At 39.4% G+C, this 13121-nt stretch overlaps 1 protein-coding gene across 1 annotated transcript; it reads right to left on the bottom strand.

Moving 5' to 3' along the window:
- Window positions 1-585: 585 nt before the first annotated feature.
- Window positions 586-1234, bottom strand: LOC135536035 (troponin I, fast skeletal muscle-like; the record flags this gene model as incomplete). The annotated part of the gene is made up of 2 exons (XM_064962425.1): window positions 586-669; window positions 1058-1234. Coding segments are annotated over 2 exons (261 nt in total), but the record flags the coding sequence as incomplete, so codon positions are not given.
- Window positions 1235-13121: the final 11887 nt, after the last annotated feature.

Here is a 13121-nt window from a genome sequence, read left to right as displayed (position 1 = left end):
AGACAGAGAGGTAGGGAGTACCAGATGAAATAGGAGTTAGACAGAGTCATAGGGAGAAATCAGATGATGAGAGCTGCTGTCAGTGTGACCCCAAACATTGTGGCCACATTTACATTTCTTTAAGTCTGGTGATCTGACAGAGTTAGATTCTGCCCTTATGACCCATTGACAAAGGAAGCCGTCTTCGGGTAGCCACCCCTGCCTTCTGACATTTATGGTCAGCTGGTCCCTGCTGACCAGGAGGTCTATAAACAGACTGGTTAAACCACATAGCAACTCCTCAGTGTGAATCCTGTCCAAACGTTGTACCCCTTGAACACATCAACATTACTACAGCCATGTCATTTCAAGAGCAGGTTAAACCCGTCAGGACGGTCATGCTGGTCTGTTGTTGTGAAGACGTAACAGAAGTGACTCTACAAATCACAAAAAAACAGTTTCTATTAGCTGACCAGGGTTTATTTGATGACAATTAGTATAAATATTGCACAACATAATTTTTTTTTTTTGGGGGGGGGGGTCACGTTACTGTTTTTGTGTTTCATGTGAGATAAAAGACTAGATATCCAAGGACTCCAGAAACATCTACTCCTTATGAGTCTCAAACATCTTCTTTCTGTCTGATTTGTCTTCGATGTTCTTACGCCAGTCACCCACAGCATCTTTGTCCTGAGGGGGGGGGGGGAGGGTAAGAGTGGCAGAATAAGTACACGAGTGAAAATGTATTTGAAATATATGACACTTGGTGTCGGCAGTGTTATTAGCATGATTCACATTGGAGTGTTGGGTTGAACAGGCTTACAGTTGCTGCTGCTTAGAGATAGGCCTATACTGGGAGACATTGTCTTTGAAAGTTTGGACTTGTGATATGACATTTGGTGTCAGAAGTGGAATCCTATAGAACAGCTACAGAACAGACAGATTCATGGACGAGGCTTTCAAATAAAACTCTCACATTATTTACACAGTAAATAAGACACATTACATATATAGTAACCTTATTAAGCTAAACTGTACTTTAATTACAGTATGTTCTTATGTCCAGAATAACACTCACCTCTTCCTTGACCTCCTTCTTGACTTGTTTCAGGTTGGACCGCAGATCCATGGACACCTTGTGTTTGGAGCCCAGCAGAGCCTGGAGCATAGCATCAGCAGACATGCGGACCTTCTTCAGGACGGGCTTCCTGAACTTTCCATTCAGTTCAACTACCTTCATCTTCAAGTCCTCAACCTGTTTGGAATTCAACAGAAAGCACTTATCACACACAGACTATTGACTGCCAGACGCCAAACACCAGTGGAACTACTGTTACCCCCTTTGGCTCTGTCTTAGAGAGTAAGTTACCTCACCTCCTTCTCGGACTAATAATATGAGTAACAGCGGTAGAACCCCTCACCTCCTTCTCGGACTAATAATATGAGTAACAGTGGTAGAACTAGTCACCTCCTTCTCAGACTAATAATATGAGTAACAGTGGTAGAACCCCTCACCTCCTTCTCAGACTAATAATATGAGTAACAGTGGTAGAACTAGTCACCTCCTTCTCAGACTAATAATATGAGTAACAGTGGTAGAACTAGTCACCTCCTTCTCAGACTAATAATATGAGTAACAGTGGTAGAACTCACCTCCTTCTCAGACTAATAATATGAGTAACAGTGGTAGAACTAGTCACCTCCTTCTCAGACTAATAATATGAGTAACAGTGGTAGAACCCCTCACCTCCTTCTCAGACTAATAATATGAGTAACAGTGGTAGAACTAGTCACCTCCTTCCTCAGACTAATAATATGAGTAACAGTGGTAGAACTAGTCACCTCCTTCTCAGACTAATAATATGAGTAACAGTGGTAGAACTAGTCACCTCCTTCTCAGACTAATAATATGAGTAACAGTGGTAGAACTAGTCACCTCCTTCTCAGACTAATAATATGAGTAACAGTGGTAGAACCCCTCACCTCCTTCTCAGACTAATAATATGAGTAACAGTGGTAGAACTAGTCACCTCCTTCTCAGACTAATAATATGAGTAACAGTGGTAGAACCCTCACCTCCTTCTCAGACTAATAATATGAGTAACAGTGGTAGAACCCCCTCACCTCCTTCTCAGACTAATAATATGAGTAACAGTGGTAGAACTAGTCACCTCCTTCTCAGACTAATAATATGAGTAACAGTGGTAGAACTAGTCACCTCCTTCTCAGACTAATAATATGAGTAACAGTGGTAGAACTAGTCACCTCCTTCTCAGACTAATAATATGAGTAACAGTGGTAGAACTAGTCACCTCCTTCTCAGACTAATAATATGAGTAACAGTGGTAGAACTAGTCACCTCCTTCTCAGACTAATAATATGAGTAACAGTGGTAGAACTAGTCACCTCCTTCTCAGACTAATAATATGAGTAACAGTGGTAGAACTCACCTCCTTCTCAGACTAATAATATGAGTAACAGTCCTCCTTCTCAGACTAATAATATGAGTAACAGTGGTAGAACTAGTCACCTCCTTCTCAGACTAATAATATGAGTAACAGTGGTAGAACTAGTCACCTCCTTCTCAGACTAATAATATGAGTAACAGTGGTAGAACTAGTCACCTCCTTCTCAGACTAATAATATGAGTAACAGTGGTAGAACTAGTCACCTCCTTCTCAGACTAATAATATGAGTAACAGTGGTAGAACTAGTCACCTCCTTCTCAGACTAATAATATGAGTAACAGTGGTAGAACTAGTCACCTCCTTCTCAGACTAATAATATGAGTAACAGTGGTAGAACTAGTCACCTCCTTCTCAGACTAATAATATGAGTAACAGTGGTAGAACTAGTCACCTCCTTCTCAGACTAATAATATGAGTAACAGTGGTAGAACTAGTCACCTCCTTCTCAGACTAATAATATGAGTAACAGTGGTAGAACTAGTCACCTCCTTCTCAGACTAATAATATGAGTAACAGTGGTAGAACTAGTCACCTCCTTCTCAGACTAATAATATGAGTAACAGTGGTAGAACTAGTCACCTCCTTCTCAGACTAATAATATGAGTAACAGTGGTAGAACTAGTCACCTCCTTCTCAGACAGACTAATAATATGAGTAACAGTGGTAGAACTAGTCACCTCCTTCTCAGACTAATAATATGAGTAACAGTGGTAGAACTAGTCACCTCCTTCTCAGACTAATAATATGAGTAACAGTGGTAGAACTAGTCACCTCCTTCTCAGACTAATAATATGAGTAACAGTGGTAGAACTAGTCACCTCCTTCTCAGACTAATAATATGAGTAACAGTGGTAGAACTAGTCACCTCCTTCTCAGACTAATAATATGAGTAACAGTGGTAGAACTAGTCACCTCCTTCTCAGACTAATAATATGAGTAACAGTGGTAGAACTAGTCACCTCCTTCTCAGACTAATAATATGAGTAACAGTGGTAGAACTAGTCACCTCCTTCTCAGACTAATAATATGAGTAACAGTGGTAGAACTAGTCACCTCCTTCTCAGACTAATAATATGAGTAACAGTGGTAGAACTAGTCACCTCCTTCTCAGACTAATAATATGAGTAACAGTGGTAGAACTAGTCACCTCCTTCTCAGACTAATAATATGAGTAACAGTGGTAGAACTAGTCACCTCCTTCTCAGACTAATAATATGAGTAACAGTGGTAGAACTAGTCACCTCCTTCTCAGACTAATAATATGAGTAACAGTGGTAGAACTAGTCACCTCCTTCTCAGACTAATAATATGAGTAACAGTGGTAGAACTAGTCACCTCCTTCTCAGACTAATAATATGAGTAACAGTGGTAGAACTAGTCACCTCCTTCTCAGACTAATAATATGAGTAACAGTGGTAGAACTAGTCACCTCCTTCTCAGACTAATAATATGAGTAACAGTGGTAGAACTAGTCACCTCCTTCTCAGACTAATAATATGAGTAACACCTCCTTCTCAGACTAATAATATGAGTAACAGTGGTAGAACTAGTCACCTCCTTCTCAGACTAATAATATGAGTAAACAGTGGTAGAACCCCTCACCTCCTTCTCAGACTAATAATATGAGTAACAGTGGTAGAACCCCTCACCTCCTTCTCAGACTAATAATATGAGTAACAGTGGTAGAACTAGTCACCTCCTTCTCAGACTAATAATATGAGTAACAGTGGTAGAACTAGTCACCTCCTTCTCAGACTAATAATATGAGTAACAGTGGTAGAACTAGTCACCTCCTTCTCAGACTAATAATATGAGTAACAGTGGTAGAACCCCTCACCTCCTTCTCAGACTAATAATATGAGTAACAGTGGTAGAACTAGTCACCTCCTTCTCAGACTAATAATATGAGTAACAGTGGTAGAACTAGTCACCTCCTTCTCAGACTAATAATATGAGTAACAGTGGTAGAACTAGTCAGTCTCAGACTAATAATATGAGTAACTCCTTCTCAGACTAATAATATGAGTAACAGTGGTAGAACTAGTCACCTCCTTCTCAGACTAATAATATGAGTAACAGTGGTAGAACTAGTCACCTCCTTCTCAGACTAATAATATGAGTAACAGTGGTAGAACTAGTCACCTCCTTCTCAGACTAATAATATGAGTAACAGTGGTAGAACTAGTCACCTCCTTCTCAGACTAATAATATGAGTAACAGTGGTAGAACCCCTCACCTCCTTCTCAGACTAATAATATGAGTAACAGTGGTAGAACTAGTCACCTCCTTCTCAGACTAATAATATGAGTAACAGTGGTAGAACTAGTCACCTCCTTCTCAGACTAATAATATGAGTAACAGTGGTAGAACTAGTCACCTCCTTCTCAGACTAATAATATGAGTAACAGTGGTAGAACTAGTCACCTCCTTCTCAGACTAATAATATGAGTAACAGTGGACTAGAACAGTGGTAGAACAGTCACCTCCTTCTCAGACTAATAATATGAGTAACAGTGGTAGAACTAGTCACCTCCTTCTCAGACTAATAATATGAGTAACAGTGGTAGAACTAGTCACCTCCTTCTCAGACTAATAATATGAGTAACAGTGGTAGAACCCCTCACCTCCTTCTCAGACTAATAATATGAGTAACAGTGGTAGAACTAGTCACCTCCTTCTCAGACTAATAATATGAGTAACAGTGGTAGAACTAGTCACCTCCTTCTCAGACTAATAATATGAGTAACAGTGGTAGAACTAGTCACCTCCTTCTCAGACTAATAATATGAGTAACAGTGGTAGAACCCCTCACCTCCTTCTCAGACTAATAATATGAGTAACAGTGGTAGAACCCCTCACCTCCTTCTCAGACTAATAATATGAGTAACAGTGGTAGAACTAGTCACCTCCTTCTCAGACTAATAATATGAGTAACAGTGGTAGAACTAGTCACCTCCTTCTCAGACTAATAATATGAGTAACAGTGGTAGAACTAGTCACCTCCTTCTCAGACTAATAATATGAGTAACAGTGGTAGAACTAGTCACCTCCTTCTCAGACTAATAATATGAGTAACAGTGGTAGAACCCCTCACCTCCTTCTCAGACTAATAATATGAGTAACAGTGGTAGAACTAGTCACCTCCTTCTCAGACTAATAATATGAGTAACAGTGGTAGAACAGTCACCTCCTTCTCAGACTAATAATATGAGTAACAGTGGTAAACTAGTCACCTCCTTCTCAGACTAATAATATGAGTAACAGTGGTAGAACTCACTTTCTCAGACTAATAATATGAGTAACAGTGGTAGAACCCCTCACCTCCTTCTCAGACTAATAATATGAGTAACAGTGGTAGAACTAGTCACCTCCTTCTCAGACTAATAATATGAGTAACAGTGGTAGAACTAGTCACCTCCTTCTCAGACTAATAATATGAGTAACAGTGGTAGAACTAGTCACCTCCTTCTCAGACTAATAATATGAGTAACAGTGGTAGAACCCCTCACCTCCTTCTCAGACTAATAATATGAGTAACAGTGGTAGAACTAGTCACCTCCTTCTCAGACTAATAATATGAGTAACAGTGGTAGAACTAGTCACCTCCTTCTCAGACTAATAATATGAGTAACAGTGGTAGAACCCCTCACCTCCTTCTCAGACTAATAATATGAGTAACAGTGGTAGAACTAGTCACCTCCTTCTCAGACTAATAATATGAGTAACAGTGGTAGAACCCCTCACCTCCTTCTCAGACTAATAATATGAGTAACAGTGGTAGAACTAGTCACCTCCTTCTCAGACTAATAATATGAGTAACAGTGGTAGAACTAGTCACCTCCTTCTCAGACTAATAATATGAGTAACAGTGGTAGAACCCCTCACCTCCTTCTCAGACTAATAATATGAGTAACAGTGGTAGAACTAGTCACCTCCTTCTCAGACTAATAATATGAGTAACAGTGGTAGAACTAGTCACCTCCTTCTCAGACTAATAATATGAGTAACAGAGACTAACAGTGGTAGAACTAGTCACCTCCTTCTCAGACTAATAATATGAGTAACAGTGGTAGAACTAGTCACCTCCTTCTCAGACTAATAATATGAGTAACAGTGGTAGAACTAGTCACCTCCTTCTCAGACTAATAATATGAGTAACAGTGGTAGAACTAGTCACCTCCTTCTCAGACTAATAATATGAGTAACAGTGGTAGAACCCCTCACCTCCTTCTCAGACTAATAATATGAGTAACAGTGGTAGAACTAGTCACCTCCTTCTCAGACTAATAATATGAGTAACAGTGGTAGAACTAGTCACCTCCTTCTCAGACTAATAATATGAGTAACAGTGGTAGAACTAGTCACCTCCTTCTCAGACTAATAATATGAGTAACAGTGGTAGAACCCCTCACCTGGTAGAACCTTTCTCAGACTAATAATATGAGTAACAGTGGTAGAACTAGTCACCTCCTTCAGACTCAGACTAATAATATGAGTAACAGTGGTAGAACTAGTCACCTCCTTCTCAGACTAATAATATGAGTAACAGTGGTAGAACTAGTCACCTCCTTCTCAGACTAATAATATGAGTAACAGTGGTAGAACTAGTCACCTCCTTCTCAGACTAATAATATGAGTAACAGTGGTAGAACTAGTCACCTCCTTCTCAGACTAATAATATGAGTAACAGTGGTAGAACTAGTCACCTCCTTCTCAGACTAATAATATGAGTAACAGTGGTAGAACCCCTCACCTCCTTCTCAGACTAATAATATGAGTAACAGTGGTAGAACTAGTCACCTCCTTCTCAGACTAATAATATGAGTAACAGTGGTAGAACTAGTCACCTCCTTCTCAGACTAATAATATGAGTAACAGTGGTAGAACCCCTCACCTCCTTCTCAGACTAATAATATGAGTAACAGTGGTAGAACTAGTCACCTCCTTCTCAGACTAATAATATGAGTAACAGTGGTAGAACTAGTCACCTCCTTCTCAGACTAATAATATGAGTAACAGTGGTAGAACTAGTCACCTCCTTCTCAGACTAATAATATGAGTAACAGTGGTAGAACTAGTCACCTCCTTCTCAGACTAATAATATGAGTAACAGTGGTAGAACTAGTCACCTCCTTCTCAGACTAATAATATGAGTAACAGTGGTAGAACTAGTCACCTCCTTCTCAGACTAATAATATGAGTAACAGTGGTAGAACCCCTCACCTCCTTCTCAGACTAATAATATGAGTAACAGTGGTAGAACTAGAACTCCTTCTCACCTCCTTCTCAGACTAATAATATGAGTAACAGTGGTAGAACTCACCTCCTTCTCAGACTAATAATATGAGTAACAGTGGTAGAACTAGTCACCTCCTTCTCAGACTAATAATATGAGTAACAGTGGTAGAACTAGTCACCTCCTTCTCAGACTAATAATATGAGTAACAGTGGTAGAACTAGTCACCTCCTTCTCAGACTAATAATATGAGTAACAGTGGTAGAACTAGTCACCTCCTTCTCAGACTAATAATATGAGTAACAGTGGTAGAACTAGTCACCTCCTTCTCAGACTAATAATATGAGTAACAGTGTCACCTCCTTCTCAGACTAATAATATGAGTAACAGTGGTAGAACTCACCTCCTTCTCAGACTAATAATATGAGTAACAGTGGTAGAACTAGTCACCTCCTTCTCAGACTAATAATATGAGTAACAGTGGTAGAACTAGTCACCTCCTTCTCAGACTAATAATATGAGTAACAGTGGTAGAACTAGTCACCTCCTTCTCAGACTAATAATATGAGTAACAGTGGTAGAACTAGTCACCTCCTTCTCAGACTAATAATATGAGTAACAGTGGTAGAACTAGTCACCTCCTTCTCAGACTAATAATATGAGTAACAGTGGTAGAACTAGTCACCTCCTTCTCAGACTAATAATATGAGTAACAGTGGTAGAACCCCTCACCTCCTTCTCAGTAATAATATGAAACAGTGGTAGAACCCCTCACCTCCTTCTCAGACTAATAATATGAGTAACAGTGGTAGAACTAGTCACCTCCTTCTCAGACTAATAATATGAGTAACAGTGGTAGAACTAGTCACCTCCTTCTCAGACTAATAATATGAGTAACAGTGGTAGAACTAGTCACCTCCTTCTCAGACTAATAATATGAGTAACAGTGGTAGAACTAGTCACCTCCTTCTCAGACTAATAATATGAGTAACAGTGGTAGAACTAGTCACCTCCTTCTCAGACTAATAATATGAGTAACAGTGGTAGAACTAGTCACCTCCTTCTCAGACTAATAATATGAGTAACAGTGGTAGAACTAGTCACCTCCTTCTCAGACTAATAATATGAGTAACAGTGGTAGAACTAGTCACCTCCTTCTCAGACTAATAATATGAGTAACAGTGGTAGAACCCCTAGTCACCTCCTTCTCAGACTAATAATATGAGTAACAGTGGTAGAACTAGTCACCTCCTTCTCAGACTAATAATATGAGTAACAGTGGTAGAACTAGTCACCTCCTTCTCAGACTAATAATATGAGTAACAGTGGTAGAACTCACCTCCTTCTCAGACTAATAATATGAGTAACAGTGGTAGAACCCCTCACTTTCTCAGACTAATAATATGAGTAACAGTGGTAGAACTAGTCACCTCCTTCTCAGACTAATAATATGAGTAACAGTGGTAGAACTAGTCAGACTAATAATATGAGTAACTCCTTCTTCAGACTAATAATATGAGTAACAGTGGTAGAACTAGTCACCTCCTTCTCAGACTAATAATATGAGTAACAGTGGTAGAACTAGTCACCTCCTTCTCAGACTAATAATATGAGTAACAGTGGTAGAACTAGTCACCTCCTTCTCAGACTAATAATATGAGTAACAGTGGTAGAACCCCTCACCTCCTTCTCAGACTAATAATATGAGTAACAGTGGTAGAACTAGTCACCTCCTTCTCAGACTAATAATATGAGTAACAGTGGTAGAACTAGTCACCTCCTTCTCAGACTAATAATATGAGTAACAGTGGTAGAACCCCTCACCTCCTTCTCAGACTAATAATATGAGTAACAGTGGTAGAACTAGTCACCTCCTTCTCAGACTAATAATATGAGTAACAGTGGTAGAACTAGTCACCTCCTTCTCAGACTAATAATATGAGTAACAGTGGTAGAACTAGTCACCTCCTTCTCAGACTAATAATATGAGTAACAGTGGTAGAACCCCTCACCTCCTTCTCAGACTAATAATATGAGTAACAGTGGTAGAACTAACCTCCTTCTCAGACTAATAATATGAGTAACAGTGGTAAACCCCTCACCTCCTTCTCAGACTAATAATATGAGTAACAGTGGTAGAACTAGTCACCTCCTTCTCAGACTAATAATATGAGTAACAGTGGTAGAACTAGTCACCTCCTTCTCAGACTAATAATATGAGTAACAGTGGTAGAACTCCTCACCTCCTTCTCAGACTAATAATATGAGTAACAGTGGTAGAACTAGTCACCTCCTTCTCAGACTAATAATATGAGTAACAGTGGTAGAACTAGTCACCTCCTTCTCAGACTAATAATATGAGTAACAGTGGTAGAACCCCTCACCTCCTTCTCAGACTAATAATATGAGTAACAGTGGTAGAACTAGTCACCTCCTTCTCAGACTAATAATATGAGTAACAGTGGTAGAACTAGTCACCTCCTTCTCAGACTAATAATATGAGTAACAGTGGTAGAACCCCTCACCTCCTTCTCAGACTAATAATATGAGTAACAGTGGTAGAACTAGTCACCTCCTTCTCAGACTAATAATATGAGTAACAGTGGTAGAACTAGTCACCTCCTTCTCAGACTAATAATATGAGTAACAGTGGTAGAACTAGTCACCTCCTTCTCAGACTAATAATATGAGTAACAGTGGTAGAACTAGTCACCTCCTTCTCAGACTAATAATATGAGTAACAGTGGTAGAACTCCTCACCTCCTTCTCAGACTAATAATATGAGTAACAGTGGTAGAACTAGTCACCTCCTTCTCAGACTAATAATATGAGTAACAGTGGTAGAACTAGTCACCTCCTTCTCAGACTAATAATATGAGTAACAGTGGTAGAACTAGTCACCTCCTTCTCAGACTAATAATATGAGTAACAGTGGTAGAACTAGTCACCTCCTTCTCAGACTAATAATATGAGTAACAGTGGTAGAACTCCTCACCTCCTTCTCAGACTAATAATATGAGTAACAGTGGTAGAACTAGTCACCTCCTTCTCAGACTAATAATATGAGTAACAGTGGTAGAACTAGTCACCTCCTTCTCAGACTAATAATATGAGTAACAGTGGTAGAACTAGTCACCTCCTTCTCAGACTAATAATATGAGTAACAGTGGTAGAACTAGTCACCTCCTTCTCAGACTAATAATATGAGTAACAGTGGTAGAACTAGTCACCTCCTTCTCAGACTAATAATATGAGTAACAGTGGTAGAACTAGTCACCTCCTTCTCAGACTAATAATATGAGTAACAGTGGTAGAACTAGTCACCTCCTTCTCAGACTAATAATATGAGTAACAGTGGTAGAACTAGTCACCTCACCTCCTTCTCAGACTAATAATATGAGTAACAGTGGTAGAACTAGTCACCTCCTTCTCAGACTAATAATATGAGTAACAGTGGTAGAACCCCTCACCTCCTTCTCAGACTAATAATATGAGTAACAGTGGTAGAACTAGTCACCTCCTTCTCAGACTAATAATATGAGTAACAGTGGTAGAACCCCTCACCTCCTTCTCAGACTAATAATATGAGTAACAGTGGTAGAACTAGTCACCTCCTTCTCAGACTAATAATATGAGTAACAGTGGTAGAACTAGTCACCTCCTTCTCAGACTAATAATATGAGTAACAGTGGTAGAACTAGTCACTAATAATATGAGTAACTCCTTCTCAGACTAATAATATGAGTAACAGTGGTAGAACTAGTCACCTCCTTCTCAGACTAATAATATGAGTAACAGTGGTAGAACTAGTCACCTCCTTCTCAGACTAATAATATGAGTAACAGTGGTAGAACTAGTCACCTCCTTCTCAGACTAATAATATGAGTAACAGTGGTAGAACTAGTCACCTCCTTCTCAGACTAATAATATGAGTAACAGTGGTAGAACTAGTCACCTCCTTCTCAGACTAATAATATGAGTAACAGTGGTAGAACTAGTCACCTCCTTCTCAGACTAATAATATGAGTAACAGTGGTAGAACTAGTCACCTCCTTCTCAGACTAATAATATGAGTAACAGTGGTAGAACTAGTCACCTCACCTCCTTCTCAGACTAATAATATGAGTAACAGTGGTAGAACTAGTCACCTCCTTCTCAGACTAATAATATGAGTAACAGTGGTAGAACACACCTCCTTCTCAGACTAATAATATGAGTAACAGTGGTAGAACTAGTCACCTCCTTCTCAGACTAATAATATGAGTAACAGTGGTAGAACCCCTCACCTCCTTCTCAGACTAATAATATGAGTAACAGTGGTAGAACTAGTCACCTCCTTCTCAGACTAATAATATGAGTAACAGTGGTAGAACTAGTCACCTCCTTCTCAGACTAATAATATGAGTAACAGTGGTAGAACTAGTCACCTCCTTCTCAGACTAATAATATGAGTAACAGTGGTAGAACTAGTCACCTCCTTCTCAGACTAATAATATGAGTAACAGTGGTAGAACTAGTCACCTCCTTCTCAGACTAATAATATGAGTAACAGTGGTAGAACTAGTCACCTCCTTCTCAGACTAATAATATGAGTAACAGTGGTAGAACTAGTCACCTCCTTCTCAGACTAATAATATGAGTAACAGTGGTAGAACTCCTCACCTCCTTCTCAGACTAATAATATGAGTAACAGTGGTAGAACTAGTCACCTCCTTCTCAGACTAATAATATGAGTAACAGTGGTAGAACTAGTCACCTCCTTCTCAGACTAATAATATGAGTAACAGTGGTAGAACTAGTCACCTCCTTCTCAGACTAATAATATGAGTAACAGTGGTAGAACTAGTCACCTCCTTCTCAGACTAATAATATGAGTAACAGTGGTAGAACCCCTCACCTCCTTCTCAGACTAATAATATGAGTAACAGTGGTAGAACCCCTCACCTCCTTCTCAGACTAATAATATGAGTAACAGTGGTAGAACTAGTCACCTCCTTCTCAGACTAATAATATGAGTAACAGTGGTAGAACTAGTCACCTCCTTCTCAGACTAATAATATGAGTAACAGTGGTAGAACTAGTCACCTCCTTCTCAGACTAATAATATGAGTAACAGTGGTAGAACTAGTCACCTCCTTCTCAGACTAGAGTAACTAAACTAGTAAGACTATGAGTAACAGTGGTAGAACTAGTCACCTCCTTCTCAGACTAATAATATGAGTAACAGTGGTAGAACTAGTCACCTCCTTCTCAGACTAATAATATGAGTAACAGTGGTAGAACTAGTCACCTCCTTCTCAGACTAATAATATGAGTAACAGTGGTAGAACTAGTCACCTCCTTCTCAGACTAATAATATGAGTAACAGTGGTAGAACTAGTCACCTCCTTCTCAGACTAATAATATGAGTAACAGTGGTAGAACTAGTCACCTCCTTC

The sequence above is a fragment of the Oncorhynchus masou genome, unplaced genomic scaffold (genome assembly GCF_036934945.1).
Source record: "Oncorhynchus masou masou isolate Uvic2021 unplaced genomic scaffold, UVic_Omas_1.1 unplaced_scaffold_5475, whole genome shotgun sequence".
Classification (NCBI taxonomy): Eukaryota; Metazoa; Chordata; class Actinopteri; order Salmoniformes; family Salmonidae; genus Oncorhynchus; species Oncorhynchus masou.
This window is presented reverse-complemented; position numbering and strand designations above follow the sequence as displayed.